This window comes from Xyrauchen texanus, chromosome 40, assembly GCF_025860055.1.
Source record: "Xyrauchen texanus isolate HMW12.3.18 chromosome 40, RBS_HiC_50CHRs, whole genome shotgun sequence".
In the NCBI taxonomy this organism is placed as follows: Eukaryota; Metazoa; Chordata; class Actinopteri; order Cypriniformes; family Catostomidae; genus Xyrauchen; species Xyrauchen texanus.
In genome coordinates this window covers 1001827-1020352 of record NC_068315.1, presented here as the reverse complement: position 1 = coordinate 1020352, position 18526 = coordinate 1001827, and the positions used below count along the sequence as shown (strand labels likewise).

The following is an 18526-nucleotide window of genomic DNA, read 5'->3' as shown; positions in this document are numbered from 1 at the left end:
ACACACACACACACACACACACAACCACACACACGCACACTCACTCACAACCACACACACACACACACACACACGCACACAACCACACACACGCACACTCACTCACAACCACACACACACACAACCACACACACGCACACTCACTCACTCACAACCACACGCACACTCACTCACAACCACACACACACACAACCACACACACGCACACTCACTCACTCACAACCACACACACACACACACAACCACACGCACACTCACTCACAACCACACACACGCACTCACAACCACACACACGCACACTCACTCACAACCACACACACATGCACACTTACTCACAACCACACACAACCACACACTCGCACACTCACTCACTCACAACCACACACACACACAACCACACACACGCACACTCACTCACTCACAACCACACACACACACAACCACGCACGCGCACACACCCTCACTCACTCACACACACGCACACACACAACCACACACATGCACACTCACTCACTCACAACCACACACACACAACCACACACACGCACACTCACTCACAACCACACACACTCACTCACACACAAGCACGCGCACACTCATTCACTCACTCACACACAACCACACACTCACTCACACACAAACACACGCCCACTCACTCACTCACAACCACACACACGCACACTCATTCACTCACAACCACACACACACACAACCACACACACACACAACCACACTCACTCACTCACACACACACAACCACACACGCCCACTCACTCACTCACAACCACGCACACTCATTCACTCACAACCACACACACACACCACACACACACACAACCACACACACGCACACTCACTCACAACCACACACTCACTCACACACACAACCACTCACTCACACACACAAACACACTCACTCACTCACACACACACACAACCACACACGCACACTCACTCACACACACACACACAACCACACACACACTCACACACACAACCACACACGCACACTCACTCTCTCACACACACACAACCACACACGCACACTCACACACTCACACACACACACAACCACACACACACTCACTCACTCACACACACACACCACACACACACTCACTCACACACACACACAACCACACACGCACACTCACTCACTCACACACACACAACCACACACACACTCACACACACAACCACACACGCACACTCACTCTCTCACACACACACAACCACACACACACTCACTCACACACACACACACACACTCACACACACAACCACACACACACTCTCTCACACACACAACCACACACACACACTCACTCACACACACAACCACACACACACACTCACTCACACACACAACCACACACACACTCACTCACACACACAACCACACACACACACACATGCACACTCACTCACTCACACACACACACAACCACACACGCACGCACACTCACTCACACACACACAACCACACACACACTCACTCACTCACACACACACAACCACACACGCACGCACGCACGCACACTCACTCACACACACGCAACCACACACACGCACACACACACACACACTTAAGAGACTCAGCAGATATAGACCGGCAGGTAATAATGTTCTGACCCGTTAGTTTTGCCGATTACACTCGAGCTCTGCGGTCCATAATGTCCCATCTGAGACTCACCTGTGTTCCAGTTTCTTGCGGTTGATGCACACGGCTCTCTGGTAACCCTGAGCAACACACACCTTATGGTGACTGCATTTCACCTTCTGACATGGATCTTTAGTGGTATCCACACCTGTCAATCAAAAGTGAGATGCTGAAACCTTTGGTCTAAATCTTTAACCATCATAGTAACACAGGTGGAAACTTTAAGAAAAGTCATACATTTTTAATGTAATAAAATGCATTTTTTTGTTAAATTAAATATATATTTTTACCAGTAAAGTATGTCATACTTTTTACTGCAAGAGCATTTTTACATTATTTTTCTGTTAAATTTATTTACATTTTTTCCAATGTACTTTCCAGACAGCGATACCTGCCGGTGTTTCCTAATAAAAGTTATGAGCATGTGTGTATTGCACTAACACCAGATTTTACCAGCACATCAAGCAGCTTCATGGAAAACAGAAATGTTAAATCTCTTTTATCTCTCAGCATCGGTTATGAATAATTCATGACTAGCGCAAAGAGCCGGAGAATATACCATCTGCCTGCAACGTCTGTAAACTGATAAACAAGAGCACAAACAAATGACTCCACGCCAACGACACATTGAGACGTTTGCTGCTGTCGACAGGAACGAGACTTTTAGTCAATAACACCGAGAGATGGGACAATCTATTCCCCAGACGAAGCTTCACTTTACACACAGAAAACATATTTACATACAAATATAAAGAATGGCAGGAATAATATAGGACATGGCATTACAATGCTATACAAAGTGAATCTGACTCTTTCTTCCTGTTCTGCTCGAAGAGTACCACAGTATTACAGATGAGGGAATATTCCGGGTTCAACACACGTTTAACTCAATCGACAGCATTTGTGGCATAATGTTGATTATCACAAAAGGAATTTAGACTTCAGGTTTCTTTAAAAGAGACCTATTTTGCTCTTTTTTACAAGATGTAATACAAGTCTCAGGTGTCCCCAGAATGTGTGTGTGAAGTTTCAGCTCATAATACCCCACGGATCATTTATTATATCATGTTATAAACACCTCTTTTTGGGTGGAATCAAAAACATGCTGATTTCGTGTGTGTCTCTTTAAATGCAAATGAGCTGCTGCTCCCCTCCCCCTTTCAGGAAGAGGGCTCTGTCTTAACAGCTCATGCTTCGGTTACTATAGCAACAACAAATCAGAACCGGTATGACTGACAGAGTAAATACGGGAGTTCAGACAGGACTGGGAAGAGGAATCGGCCTGGGATTTTACATAGCGACTGCCCAAAAGTTGAACGGGGGGTGTTCGCTGTCCTTTTCTGCACATCACGGCAGCATTTTGTGGTCCGTTCTGCATAACGCGGTGGTTCATTTTAGCTTATCGCAGCCCATTCGGGCCGATTCCCGGCTGACCCTCCCCGGCCCGCTCGGTTCTCCCGATGGCCAGTCCACCCCTGATCGCCCCCAAAGTGTGTCGGCCCACCGGGAAAATTCCCGGTATTCCAGATTACCAGTCCAGCTTGTCCACTGCGTCTTCAGTGGCTCTGATGTCGGGAGTACATGAAGACTCTTATGTTCATTATTCTTCTCACTGTATCTGCTCCAGGACTGTGTGTAGATCACTCAGGGGAGGAGCTATGATAGTAGGGCGGAGTCCGTCACCACACATGGGCGTGGCCTGCTCTAACGTGACGTCACTTTAGAGCAGAAAGGAAAAGCGTTCATTTTGACACACTGTTTATGATGAATAGAAATATAAGAAAGACTTTTAACATTATAGGGTGGTTGTGTACACACACGGCCAACTCACATTTATGTACAAACACCATATAAAAGTGTATTTGGCATGATAGGTGCCCTTTAAAAAAAAGCAAATCTGTGTTCCAGTGAGACACTTAAATGGTCAAATGAGGTCGATCTGTAAACATTAAAATACTCACTGTTTCAAAAGAATAGACACAAGACATAAAGTCACTTACTAACCGCATCTGTGGAAAGTTATTACCAATTTTACGACCGTAAAAACAATGATATAAACAACTTCACAGCTCGAGTTTTAACAGAAGATTTAAAGTTGGGGTCTGTGTATCTCAGCGAGTATTGATGTTAACTATCACCGCTGGAGTCGTGAGTTTGAATCCAGGGCGTGCTGAGTGACTCCAGTCAGGTCTCCTTAGAAACCAAATTGGCCCGGTTGCTAGGGAGTGTCTAGGTATCTCAGCGAGTATTGATGCTGACTATCACACCTGGAGTCGCGAGTTTGAATCCAGGGTGTGCTGAGTGACTCCAGTCAGGTCTCCTTAGCAACCAAATTGGCCCGGTTGCTAGGGAGGGTAGAGTCACACGGGGTAACCTCCTCGTGGTGGTGATTAGTGGTTCCTTTAAACTGAATAAATCTACTCTAAGTCATTGTTATCAGTAACCCATGTTGTTAACGCTAAATATTCACATTCCCACCGGCCCGCTCGGTTCTCCCGATGGCCAGTCCGCCCCTGGCCCCAAAGTGTGTCGGCCCACCGGGAAAATGCCCGGTATGCCAGATAACAAGTCCAGTCCTGCACACCATATAACCTCTCTCAATCCCTCCAGCCGCTGAAATTATAACTTTGATATCTCTATTCCGCCATGTCGGTCTCTCTGGTGGGTTACTATGGTCATTCTCCTGTGAGGCGCGTATGCTTGTGATTATTCAGGGCCGCGTGACGATGCAAAGGGTGGCCGCATCTTTCCCTCAGCAGCGTCTTCCATCGCAGAGCACCGCTGGAGGTGTTTCCATAGAAACATGAGCATGCTACAATTTCTGGGCTCTGATTTGTGGCACACTTTCAAGCTTCGTTAATGTATGTAACTCCCTCTGAAAGCAGCCCTCACAGACAGCCGCAGAAAAAACGGCTTGAAAGTGTCAAAAGATTGTGATTAAACGCAGGACATTAGCTCAACACATCCATCCAAATACACTCTACAAATGTGGCCGTAGTTCTCTCATTCTGATGCCCAAAGGCCCACGATGCCAACTAGAGATGATTGGAAGTTCTTATTCAGAGGTAAAAATCTTGTCAGTAAAGGGACAGGGGGATGCTGGGAGTTTCGAGAAGGGTGGTACGATGGCATAAATGTTATATAGATTGCATCAAATGTTGTTTATTGTTCCAATATTATAGTTAAGAACATCACTAGCAACAGTGTTGCCAATATTTTTCATTTTGTTTCTTTCATTTTCTTCCCAATTTGTAACGCTCAATTCCCAAAGTCCTCGTGGTGGTGTAGTGACTCGCCTCAATCCGGGTTGCCTCCACGTCTGAGACCGTCAATCCGCGCATCTTATCACGTGCCTTGTTGAGCGCGTTACCACGGAGACGTAGCACGTGTGGAGGCTTCACACTATTCTCCGTGCACACAACTCACCACACGCCTCACCGAGAGCGAGAACCACATTATAGTGACCACGAGGAAGTTACGCCATGTGACTCTACCCTCCCTAGCAACCAGGCCAATTTGGTTGCTTAGGAGACCTGGCACATCTTATCAAGTGGCTTGTTGAGTGCGTTACCGTGGAGACGTAGCGCGTGTGGAGGCTTCACGCTATTCTCCGCGTCATCCACGCACAACTCACCACACGCCCCACCGAGAGCGAGAACCACATTATAGCGACCACGAGGAGGTTACCCCATGTGACTCTACCCTCCCTAGCAACCGGGCCAATTTGGTTGCTAAGGAGACCTGACTGGAGTCACTCAGCACGCCCTGTATGTTTTGATTAGCCTGATTAGGGGCCGGGCGTGCATCATCATGGCCCATCCCCGCCCTCCTCGCCAAATGGCACAATATCGTTATCAGCCAAAAACGTTCATATCGGTGCATCCCTAACTTATATATTTGTATGTATCTGAATATATTGCAACAAACTTACAATATATATATTCAATTAATGAAAATCTGTTATTATCAGTCTTAACGAAGTGAACAGAACATGTGCTGAAAGGGATTTGAGAAACAGGACGTTTTCCCCTTTAGTGTGAAAATAAAGACCATGACAGACGTTCTGAGACTTACCTTCATCAGAAGTCTGTGGATCGTCCAGTGTACGGATGTAGTCATCCTGAGAGAAACACAAAAGAGAAACATTACAATTCACATTTATGAGATGTTTCTTATAAAGAGTGACTGTCACAGGCACTTTCAACCCTGTTACCGAAATCTGGGATGTCTAAATTTAACAGTTTCAGACCATATTTTGTGGCTACCCATAAACATACTTTTTAAATGCATAACAAAGCACACCAGAATGGGAACCAGGGTTACAGATGGTACAGATGGGATTGCAATAGTGGGTGACAGGGTTAATTAAGCTATAACGCAATCGAGGTTAGTTTGTTTGCAATCATATGCAATGTTGGTGTTGTAGGGTGGATGGCGGGGTCGTGATTCCGCACACCCGGCCCATAATCAGGCTAATTGAGCCTCAGAGAGGGATAAGGGCCGACTGGAGACGATTCTCGCCTCCTCCTTTCCACTTAATAGCTTTACACTGGTTCCAAAATCCAGGAAGGAGGAGGGATGCGCTGTAGTAGAGTCCTCGCCACTACCATCCACCCCAACGGAGCAGCCGCGACCATCCGCCGGATGACGGAGGAGCCCGGCCGCCGACCGCGAAGGGAGAAGGGGTTCCTAACCGGCCACCTGGAGTGGTCAGGGCCGCTGCCGGGGGGGGAGGAGACCCCTACCAGGGTATGAGACTGGTGACCGCGAGTGGGGAGGGGCTCCTGGCCGACCGCCTGGAGCGTGAGAACCACTGCCAGGGGCGGGGGAGACCCCTTTGGTTTTCCAAGAGCGCTGCAGGGCGTTCCGTCCGACAGGAGCTGGAGGACTGCCTCCAATCCGTCTGGGGAGGCGCAGCTGTCGTCCGTTAGAGGGTGAGAGGAGTGACCAAGCTACAGCGTATCGGAGAACCGGCGAATAAGTGTCTCTCTCTCCCACTGCCGCTCCGTGTTGGCCTTTCCCTCTCTTTTTTAAAATGTTTTGTTTGGTACGATTGCCGTTATGTGGGTATAGGTGCCACCTTTTTTTTCCCCTCCCCTTGTCCCCTCCCTCATCCAGGTAGACGGGGATGACCAGCCGGCAGATGGGGCGGAAGGCACGCCCATCCCCAGGGAAAGAGGAAATAAATAACTTGAGTAATAAGGTAAAAGTAATAACGTAAAATGGACCTTCCGTAAAACGTTCCTGCGTACACCCCAGATTTGTTAAACGGGTGTATGCTAGTGAATTCCAAACATTCGTAAAAAGGGGCATGTGCACGTTCGTTCCCAGTTATCATATTCCATGCCTATGAAAACACCATATAAGGATGGCATCAGGTGCGCTAGTAAATCAGAATAGGAGATTTTTTAGCATCTATGCAGAACAGCAATAAAATCATTTTATGAATGAAGTGAATTTCCATAGTAAAGCTTTGACTTAGCATACACAATAGCATCTGAAACGTACTATCCTCGCATGTTTGTGCTGTCATCAGAGGCTCTTTTGTGAATCAAACCGTCTAAGAAGTCAATAAATGGTAAGTGGTAAATGGTCTGCAATTATATAGCGCTTTTTTTTAACCTTAGAGGTTACCAAAGCGCTTTACACTGTGATTCAATCACCCATTCACACACACACACACACGCACACACACACACACACACACACACACACACACACACACACACACACACCAATGATGACAGGCTGCTATGTATGGTGCTAGCCTGCCATTGGAAAAATAAATGCAAGCATCTAAAAAGCATTTGCAATTAAGTAAATATCTATATCACTGGCGGCCAAAAGTTTGGAATAATGTACAGATTTAAAAACGAAATTGGAACTTTAATTCCCCAAAGTGGCATTCAACTGATCACAATATAGTCAGGACATTACTGTAAAAAACAGCACCATCACTATTTATATAAAGTCATTTTCGATCAAATCTAGACAGCAGCATCACTCCAACACCTTATCCTTGAGTAATCATGCTAAAATGCTAATTTGGTGCTAGAAAATCACTCGCCATTATATCAAACACAGCTGAAAGATATTTGGTTCATTAAATGAAGCTTAACATCGTCTTTGTGCATGTCTTAAGGTCAATATTAGGTCAAAAATGTGCTACAGGAAGTGTGGGGTGAAAGGTCAAGTGCTACATTAAGTGTGGGGTGAAAGGTCATGTGCTACAGGAAGTGGGGTGAAAGGTCAAGTGCTATAGGAAGTGTGGGGTGAAAGGTCAAGTGCTACAGGAAGTGGGGTGAAAGGTCATGTGCTACAGGAAGTGGGGTGAAAGGTCATGTGCTACAGGAAGTGGGGTGAAAGGTCAAGTGCTACAGGAAGTGTGGGGTGAAAGGTCAAGTGCTACAGGAAATGTGGGGGGAAGGGTAAAGTGCTACAGGAAGTGTGGGGTGAAAGGTCACCTGTGTATCTCGACAAACTGACCGCTAGAACAACAAGGATCTGCAAAACTGTCATTGCTGCACGTGGAGGATGTTTTGCCGAGAACTCTTTTAAGAATTGTAATAGTAATGTTTCACGTTATTAATGTCCTGACCAATTTCTTTCCATAAGAGCAAAATCTGTACATTATTGTGTGACTATCATACCTGGAGTCGCGAGTTTGAATCCAGGGCGTGCTGAGTGACTCCAGTCAGGTCTCCTTAGCAACCAAATTGGCCTGGTTGCTAGGGAGGGTAGAGTCACATGGGGTAATCTCCTCGTGGTCGCTATAATGTGGTTCTCGCTCTCGGTGGGGCGTGTGGTGAGTTGTGTGTGGATGCCGTGGAGAATAGCGTGAAGCCTCCACACGCGCTACGTCTCCACGGTAACGCGCTCAACAAGCCACGTGATAAGATGCGCGGATTGACGGTCTCGGACGCAACTGAGATTCGTCCTCCACCACCCAGATTGAGGCGAGTCACCACGACACCACGCGGACTTGGAGCGCATTGGGAATTGGGCGTGCTAAAATTGGGTGTGCCCAAAAAACAAGAAAATGTAATGACATTACCCGGTCTACTAGGGGTCGTTTTGAGACTCTTGATGTGTTTGTAAACTAGATTAATTTTAGGTTAGATAGTTACTGTATCTATTAGTTCTCACTCCAAAGACCAGTTGTGCCTTTATTGCTAATTAATTGCTATCATTTGTACCCTATTTGTGTAAAGTGCCCATAAGGGAGCATAAAACACAAGAAACTTTCCTAGTTCGTTTCCATGTGAACAAGAAGTCAGATGAGTTCATACAGAAGCAGACAGCACTTAACACTGCTAATTAGAGTAACATGCTAATTAACAAGCTGAAACATCAGTGCACAATTAAATATCCAAATAAACTAAGCATCTTCATGATCATAACCCTCGCAAAATGTGCTGGCACACTGTATTGTTTCGTGGATGATTGCCAGGACAGGAAGTACAGGAGCCATCTGCTCCGAGTCAGGTCCGTGAAACACAGACATCAAAGTGAAATACATGACAAAGATACCAACCTCGACTTCCTTCAGTGGCGTGTGGCAGGAGAGCAGGTATGGAGAGAGGGAGAGAAAATGAGATGCAAATTTAGAAACACATGAAAGAGGACAGCTCAGTGCTTTACATGCTCTTTCATTTTTATCTGTTAATACAATCTGGGTGAATAAGTGAGCCGAGGGATCTCCTGCAGCATGCAGCGGGCAGCACGTCTCAAGGGCATTACTGCAGCTAACTGTTTCATCACCGTTTCTGAAAGGACACCACATGCAATTTAATGACCTTCATCAAAGTTGCATTGTATTTTCACGTCTCTCTGCAAATGCAATTGCATTGTGGCTTTTAGCATGTGCATTTCTAGAAAGTAGTCTTGTTAAAACATTTTTCAGACCTATATAATTCACAGCAGTTCCAGTTAGAGTGTATTTCTCTAATGCACACCTCATTCATGAACAGAGAGATCGCAAATACTTCCCACAAATTCAGCTAACTTGACAACAAAGTTGCACAGCCAATGTTATCTCCCTGGTTAGTGGCGCTTCACTGTGTGTGTATCACTCTGATGCCAATCTAAACTAAAGTGTAAGAGCAGCGCAGATGTGTTAAGAGCTACCGTTTGTCTTTTATTTTTTGCATTACATATGTTAGCCAGCAGGTGGTGCCAAAAGATCATTTTTGTGTGTAATATGAGCCAGTTGGGTGAGGTGACGTCCACGTCAATCAGTGTTTACATACAACAGCGCTCGTGATCGCTTGTATTACTACTACACTAATAAAGTTAGGAAATCGCTTTCAATGGATTTAAACGAACAACTTCAGCATTAAGGCTCATCACAGCTGAGAGACACAACAGACTTAATTACACAATGGGTGCTGTTTAAAATGGTGGAGGACATTGCGGTTTCTATAGTGAATGACTCTTGCGAAATAGCTGTCATTGCTGCACGTGGAGGACTTTTTGATGAGAACTCTTTTACAAATTGTAATAGTAATGTTTCATGTTATTAATGTCCTGACTATATATTGTGATCAGTTGAATGCCACTATAGTGAATAAAAGTAGCAATTTCTTTCCATAAGAGCAAAATCTGTCCATTATTGTGTGACTGTCACACATGGAGTCGTGAGTTTGAATTCAGGGCGTGCTGAGTGACTCCAGTCGGGTCTCCTAAGTAACCACATTTGCCCGGTTGCTAGGGAGGGTAGAGTCACATGGGGTAACCTCCTCGTGGTCGCTATAATGTGGTTCTCGCTCTCGGTGGGGCGTGTGGTGAGTTGTGTGTGGATGCCGTGGAGAATAGCGTGAAACCTCCACACGTGCTACGTCTCCATGGTAAAGCGCGAAGCTGAGAGGGCGTTTTCAATTAATTTCTATGGAAGCCGAGCGGCACGCTCACAAGGTGGATTGTAGGATTGACAACGGTGCGGAGCAAGTTGTTACCTAGCGTTGCAAGTCTATTTTTTCCCGTGCCAGTGGAAACACAGCCTGCAAAAGCTGAACTGCTTGCGTTTTTAGCAAATTGCACATACTCGTCTAGATGTAGAACAGTGACAAGGAGGGCCTGGCCGGGCCTTGAAGCTGCATGGTCAGCGCTGAATCAGCGGAAGAGCGAGATAAAGGGGAGCCGGGGACACCGGTTGGAAATGGAGAGAGAGCAACCCGGGATTCGAGGAGAAACATCATCATGGAGTCCTCACCACTGGGCAAGGTGATGAAGACCCCCTACGGCATCCAGCAGAACCAGCATCAGGCCCTCGTCGAGCTGCAGCTGGAGCAGGAGGTGCTCCAGGACCGACAGGCATTCCGGAGCCTGATCAGTCACGAGGGGGTTGCTGCGGCCCCAGAGCCCACCCCGGCTGTACAACCGGTCACCCTAGTCAAAACGACCTCTTCGAGAAGACAGCCGAGGTGTGGGAATGGCCGCCTAACCAGTAGGAGCCCAGACTGTTGCCATTACTCTCTGGGGAACCGCAGCTTGCATTCCAACAGCTCCCCGCAGCCAACCTCCTCCTTTACGATGACTTGAAGGAGAGCCATTCTGCAGCGGTTTGGCCGGACCCCCGGAACAGAGCCGATAGCAATTCCATGCCCCGAAGCTGGACAAACACGGCCGCCAATTCGCCTTCGCACAGCAACTCCGGGACGCCTGCCGGAAATGGTTGCTAGCGGGGGAGCTCCGCGGTGCCCAGGACATCGTGGACAAGGTGGTACTGGAGCAGTTCATCGCCCAGCTGCCCCGTAGGATGGCCGAGTGGGTCCAGTGCCCTGTCCGGCGTCGATGGAGGAAGCGATCCAGCAGGCCGAGGACAATTTGATGGCATTTCTGGGAAGCAGTGATCCCGAAAATCTCTCTCTCTCTCTCTCTTGAGCTCCAGGAGTGAATCCTACTGCTACGCTCTGTTGAAATGTAGTTTTAATATAATTTGCATGCTTCACACTGGACAGAAGCCACACATACGGATGTGTGAATATCTAGTATGCATGTGCAGCCCTGGCAAAGACAATCAATTTGTGATTTTGCAGCATTCAGGAGCTTCACTGGGCAATTAATGCAAACAAATCCTTTGAGGATTAGTCTAATGTAAAGTACACTAAAAAACTGCAGACTGACAGTAAAACTGAAAGTGGATGAGCTGTGAATTCTCATGCATTCTCTGATGCAATGGTTGTTAATTGTGCATTAGTTCTTGCACACCCAGTTTTCTCTTGGCACACAAAAAGTCTTGTTTCTGGCTACGCTACTGATGCATGGCATCGAGTGGCTTATTGCTTTATTGACACAATGCAAATGGTCCGTTTTAAATCACACCTGAGCTTGAAACCCCCGTTTGTAGATTTAAAGATTCAGTGTCATTTTGTCTCCGAATGATTGACAAAATGAGAGCTGACTGACAGGCTGATGACTCTGCGGCTCTCTGTAATGAAAGCCCGTCCATAAATGCACCACTCCACAAATTGCTTTGGCATTAGAGACACTACATGTCACTCTTACTGCCTGTCAGTCTGAGATCTGTGAAGTGGGCAAGACTATTTTCCCCCAAACGCATCTCTGTTGTATTTTCAGAGGAATTTGTATTTTCTTTGCCGCTTGTGTGCACATAAGTTCTGTTCCGAAACCTAGAAAGCAGACAGCAGTTCTTAGTAGGGGTGTAAAGATGCATTGATCTGACAAAGACATTTCAATGCACCGATTACAGATTGCAACAATCGATTGTCATGACTATGATACTCATGTGATGGTCAGGCACGCTTTCAGTCTCTGTCTCACGCTCTCACTCTACCAAAGTAAATCTGATGCCAAAAAACAAAACGTAATTCAATATAAAATGTATACATTTTATACCGGGGAGACGGCGGGTACCCGGCGGGGGGGGCCAGACGACCGGAGATCACCCCTCGGTTGCCTCCGCGTCTGAGACCGTCAATCTGCGCATCTTATCACGTGGCTTGTTGAGCGTGTTACCATGGAGATGTAGCGCGTGTGGAGGCTTCACGCTATTTTCCGCGGCATCCACACACAACTCACCACGTGATGATGCGCGGATCGACGGTCTCAGATGCGGAGGCAAGCAATGGGAATTGGGCGTTCCAAATTGGGGAGAAAAAGGGGAGAAAATCCCCCCAAAAAATCTAATAAAATAAAAAAGTAAACATTAGAGGTGGGCAATATAAGCAAAAAATCTATCTCATATTCTTGACACTTTCTCACCTCTAATGTTTCTCACCTCCGGATAATCAGTACGTCGTATGGCTCGTTAAGCCGCAAAAGGATGCGACTTATTTGAATAAATATATAGTCTGCATGTGCGGCACACTTTACAGTGAATAAGTGCTCTGTCATCTACTACAAACACACAGAGTTCGCTGTCCTTTTCTGCATATCGCGGCACCGTATCGTGGTCCGTTCTGCATAACACGCCGGCTCGTTTTAGCTTATCGTGGCCAATTCGTCCCGTTTCACGGCCGACCCACCGGCCCGCTCGGTTCTCCCCGATGGCCAGTCCGCCCTTGATCGGCCCCAAAATGCGTCGGTCCAGCCCTGCAGTTATATCAAATCTAGCATGCCCATCATAATCGGTAAGACATATATTTAATATGCAAATGATACATATACGTGTGAATGTTATCTATGCGTTAGAGAGGGGGTACGAATAGATACGCCACTGTAAAATTTTGGGTCTAAGAGACCAGAATGGCAAAATGTGTAGCTTGCAGGATGCAACCGTGCACCAACAAGAACAAGGAAACCAATAAGCAAAAAACATTCCGGTAATGCATAAGATTGCTACTGTAAGAAAGAGTGGAACGAGAGTGTTTACAGGGATAGGAGTGTGAATATATATCGGACCGGATGACATTCCATGAGCGGGTGTGACACTCCTGAACTATGGTGGTATAAATTAATGCATGCATAATATTAAATCTTTCAATATCGGGGGTCTGGGTAGCTTGAGCGAGTATTGACGTTGACTATCACCCCCGGAGTCGTGAGTTTGAATCCAGGGCGTGCTGAGTGACTCCAGCCAGGTCTCCTTAGCAACCAAATTGGCCCGGTTGCTAGGGAGGGTCTAAGTATCTCAGCCAGTATTGACGCTGACTATCACACCTGGAGTCGTGAGTTTGAATCCAGGGCATGCTGAGTGACTCCAGTCAGGTCTCCTTAGCAACCAAATTGGCCCGGTTGCTAGGGAGGGTCTAGGTATCTCAGCCAGTATTGACACTGACTATCACACCTGGAGTCGTGAGTTTGAATCCAGGGCGTGCTGAGTGACTCCAGCCAGGTCTCCTTAGCAACCAAATTGGCCCGGTTGCTAGGGAGGGTCTAGGTATCTCAGCCAGTATTGACGCTGACTATCACACCTGGAGTCGTGAGTTTGAATCCAGGGCATGCTGAGTGACTCCAGCCAGGTCTCCTTAGCAACCAAATTGGCCAGGTTGCTAGGGAGGGTCTAGGTATCTCGGCGAGTATTGACGTTGACTATCACCCCCGGAGTCGTGAGTTTGAATCCAGGGCGTGCTGAGTGACTCCAGCCAGGTCTCCTTAGCAACCAAATTGGTCCAGTTGCTAGGGAAGGTAGAGTCACATGGGGTAACCTCCTCGTGGTCACTATAATGTGGTTCTCGCGCTCGGTGGGGCGTGTGGTGAGTTGTGCGTTGATGCCACGGAGAATAGCGTGAAGCCTCCACACGCGCTACGTTTCCACGGTAACCCGCTCAACAAGTCACGTGCGGATTGGCGGTCTCAGACGTGGACGCAACTGAGATTCGTCCTCCGCCACCCGGATTGAGGCGAGTCACTACGCCACCACGAGGACTCAAGAGCGCATTGGGAATTGGGCGTTACAGATTGGGGAGAAACAGGCTGATGTTAAAAACATTCTCCTTTTGTGTTCCAAAGGGAAAAAATGATCACATATGGGGTATTTTTTTTCATAAATGTCTGGTCGGGGCAAGTTGTCACATATGTTTTATATGTTACATCCTAATTTTAACTGTCCATTTATTTGTGCTATATCATGAGTTAGTATAGAAGTAGCTACAAATGTATTCTTTTGTATGATACCAAAGTTTATACTTCAGTTTATACTTATAGGCTATTCAAATCACTGTCTGTCAATACATTGCAGGTTCCTTGTGACAACATGCCCCGCTATAGGGGTCGTTTTTTCTTTTATTTTTTTATATATATGGCAATGGCGGTGGAAATGTTCAAACTTGTTTTTGTTTTTTTTGTCTGTCTATATGTAAATTAACCCCGAGAAATTTTCACTGGAGTAAAAACTTGTGACAACTTGCCCCGGTCTCATCCATATATTTGTAGTTACAGTCAAATTATTAGTTCAGTTGATTGTACAAGTCATTTATGTAATAGACAAACACACACACACACACACATTCAATCAATGAAAGGACAATAAATGGGTTATTATGTTATGGGTTATTGACACTCACGTCTCTGAAGCGGTTCCAGTGTTTGATGGTGCGGCTGAACCGCCAGCTCTCGCGCTCATCCTCCATGAAATTCCCGACGATCTCCCGCGCGTCTCTCGCGCTCATCACAGACGCGCTCAGAGTCACGAGCAGCAGCTGAAGAACAACTGAACCTTTCATGATGATCATATTCTCCCGAATAAACACCACAGAGATACGACGAGACGACCTGAAGAATGATAGATAGAGAGAGAGAGAGAGAGAGAGAGAGAGAGAGAGAGAGAGAGAGGGAGAGAGAGAGAGGTCGCTGTCAATCTTCACGTAAGTCAGTCCACTATTGGCCATCTTCGGGAGGCTATTTCCAGTCATGCAAGTGCAGCTCCTATCTACTTGCATGAGAGAAGACCGACATCTCAAAAAGGGTTGTCAAGATGACGATCAAAGAACATATTTCAAATCAGCAATAAAATCTGACAATACTGAAATCATAAATTGTTATTTTCAACCTCAAATTACGCTTAAAAACGCAATTTCCCCGGCTTGTATAGCTAATGCGCATGAGCGTTCTAGAGTTGATTGACAGGCGATGTCTGTATCTAAAAGGTGATTGGCTCTTTTAACTGTAAGGCGGGACTTCTTTTGTACATCCGTTGACCGTTCCGATTGCTCACATTCATTTGAATAGAAGTGGCCCGTCTCTGCTAAATAATCTGTCGCTGTTCAGTTCGTTGCGTCAACGTCAGCTGTGCGCATCCACAGGTGACCGCACGAAATTAAATTAATCAATTAAATGTTAATTAATTTTTTTATTTGATTAAAAATACCATGGTAATACAATGTTTTGGACATATACCAAACAATTAAAAAATATTTATTTCAGCCTATTTTTAAGGTTTACGCATTTCAATTTCATAACAAAATTCCATCAAGTTGAATTGTGTAATTTGTAACATGAAATTAACAAGACTTAAAATATTTAGTTTGTTACACAATTCAATTTGTTGGAATTTTGTTATGAAATTTAAATGCATAAATCTTAGAAAATAAATAATAATAATAATAAAATGTAATAACAAATATATGTATATTAGTTATTAAATTTTTTGAGTGTGATAATATCGTGTTTTTTTTACACAAAAAAAATATTTTAAGATTTACGCATTTTAGTGCGTGTTAGTGATAATCCAGGGTATCTATATGCAAACACATTAACACACTTGAGCAACAGCAATGGATAGTTTTAACACTGGGTTGCATCTATTTTAGTTAGTATATGGAATATATAGAATTCCTCGGCATAATGTAAAGAGCCACGTGTGTGTGTGTGTGTGTGTGTGTGTGTGTGTGTGTGTGTGTGAGATCATTTCTGTTCTCAGCTCGTGCATGTGTGTGAAATTACAGCATTATCCTACAGAAAAAAAATGTCCATATCCAGCTAATAATTTTTGGTTCCTGGTACGTTAGTTCTTGGTTATTTACATTTATGCATTTGGCAGATGCTTTTATCCAAAGCGACTTACAGTGCACTTATTACAGGGACAATCCCCCCGGAGCAACCTGGAGTTAAGTGTCTTACTCAAGGACACAATGGTGGTGGCTGTGGGGCTCGAACCAGCAACCTTCTGATTACCAGATTACCAGTTATGTGCTTGGACCACTACACCACCACCACTCCACATGTTATAAAACATAACACCTAAAACAAACATTCCTATACGGAAAAGAATTGCTCCCCAAAACAAAACCAAATGGGAACCATAAACTAACGTTAGGGGAACGTTCTGTCCTTGCGGCGTATCAATGTTTATGTATTGGAAAATGTATAATAAATATCCATATGGCCAACAAATAACATTGAGATTAAAAACAGATCAGGGACTTGACATAAAAACTTGCTTCATCTGTTTAATTTATTTTTATTTTAGCTTTTCTAAACAGCAAGTTATTTGAAATATTGACACGTTTCTAAATAATATCGTTCCAATATATGTAATAAATTTGCCTCCAACACCAATTGCCATGACAACCGTTTTCACGATTTTATTGCATTTATTGTCTCACCGTCATGTTGGATGTTCTGTTGCTTGACTGCGACCACAGCAGCTCTGCTTGTCTATTGATCAATGAAACATGTTGATGCATGGAGATGTTTTACAGCACATGAGATGTGGAGGTTGCAGATGGACATTCAGCGCTGATTTATTGAGTGGGAAGATGCAGGTCACTGACTGTAAACGCTCTCCTATACAGTGTAATATATTGTGTCTGTAGGCATTATTCAACTAAACGAACAACATTATTTCGCTTATATGTCTCACAGTAAACGAGGAGGATTATATCATGAAAAGCATGTATTTAACACTGTAGACTCCTGATATAAAGAAAGGGAAATTCAACACGGTGGTTTCAGTTTACAATACATTTAAGATTTAAAAACAAAGGCATTACCATGAATTCCCCGTTTCTGAAATATTTGGGAACTGACACGATTGTGAGTTATCTGTTCTCACACAAAAGTTCTGAAGCTCTTCCGGGTTCTGATGTTTTTAAAACTGTGACAACATAAAATAACACTTAAAGGGACAGTGTAGTGTTTTGAATTTTGTGATCGTTCCAGCAAACTTTTTCATCCTACTTGAATTTATTTCTATTGTATTTTTTTTTTTTTTGTTTCTTTGCACATATGCTGTTCATATTCTGTATAGAATATGGGAGAAAAATGTTTGTTTTTGTTTTAAAATAGTGTATTGAGTTTTATGGCTGAGTGACGTCATTTCCACTTGCTGAGTCGTCCAATCGCGTCTCGCTCAAAGCTTAGAACAGCTTTGGATTTGAGCGAGACAGAGACTACAGAACTGAGAGTGTGATGTGTTAATTCCTGTCCTGTTTTTAATAAACTGCAGACGTAATCCCTCTGAAGAGCGTGGTGTCGGTGGTTCATTTGTGGTGCTGAGAAAGAACCGCTACATCCAAAAATGAAACTTCTCTCATCATTCTCACCCTCATGACATCCCAGATGTGTTTGACTTTCTATCTTCTGCTGACCACGAATTACATTTTTTAGAAGTTTGCCGATATTTTGGTCTATACAATGCAAGTGAATGGTGACCAGAACATTGAAGCTCCAAAAAGCACATCAAGGCAGCATAAAAGTAATCCAGTGGTTTTGTTGATTTGCATTATTCATGCATATCGCCACCTACTGGGAAGGGAGGAGAATTTCAAGCAAAAAAGGTTTTAAATATTGATCTGTTTCTCACCCACACCTATCATATCACTTCTGAAGACATGGATTAAACCACTGGAGTCATATGTGAAAGTGAAAGTGTAGATTTATAGCAGATGATGACTTAAATATTTATCTGTTTCTCACCCACACCTATCATATCACTTCTGAAGACATGGATTAAACCACTGGAGT

General features: G+C 44.8%; 2 protein-coding genes across 3 annotated transcripts in view; both read right to left on the bottom strand.

Annotated features, from left to right (window-relative positions):
- The window catches only part of LOC127633630 (testican-2-like), a 35332-nt gene extending 17731 nt beyond the window's left edge, over positions 1–17601 (bottom strand). The window contains exons 1-4 of one of the 2 annotated variants that reach the window (XM_052112859.1): positions 17554–17601; positions 15127–15334; positions 5735–5780; positions 1694–1808 (exon numbers count right to left, since the gene is read on the bottom strand). In XM_052112859.1, coding sequence (XP_051968819.1) covers positions 1694–1808; positions 5735–5780; positions 15127–15294 — 329 coding nt within the window. In that variant the 5' untranslated portion in view covers positions 15295–15334; positions 17554–17601. Of the gene's footprint in view, positions 1–1693; positions 1809–5734; positions 5781–15126; positions 15342–17553 lie in introns of those variants that run through there. The other variant, XR_007969231.1, reaches the window with a different exon arrangement.
- Positions 1–18526, bottom strand: part of LOC127633615 (paladin-like) — a 319141-nt gene that overhangs the window by 188998 nt on the left and 111617 nt on the right. The gene's annotated exons all lie outside the window — the stretch shown is intronic.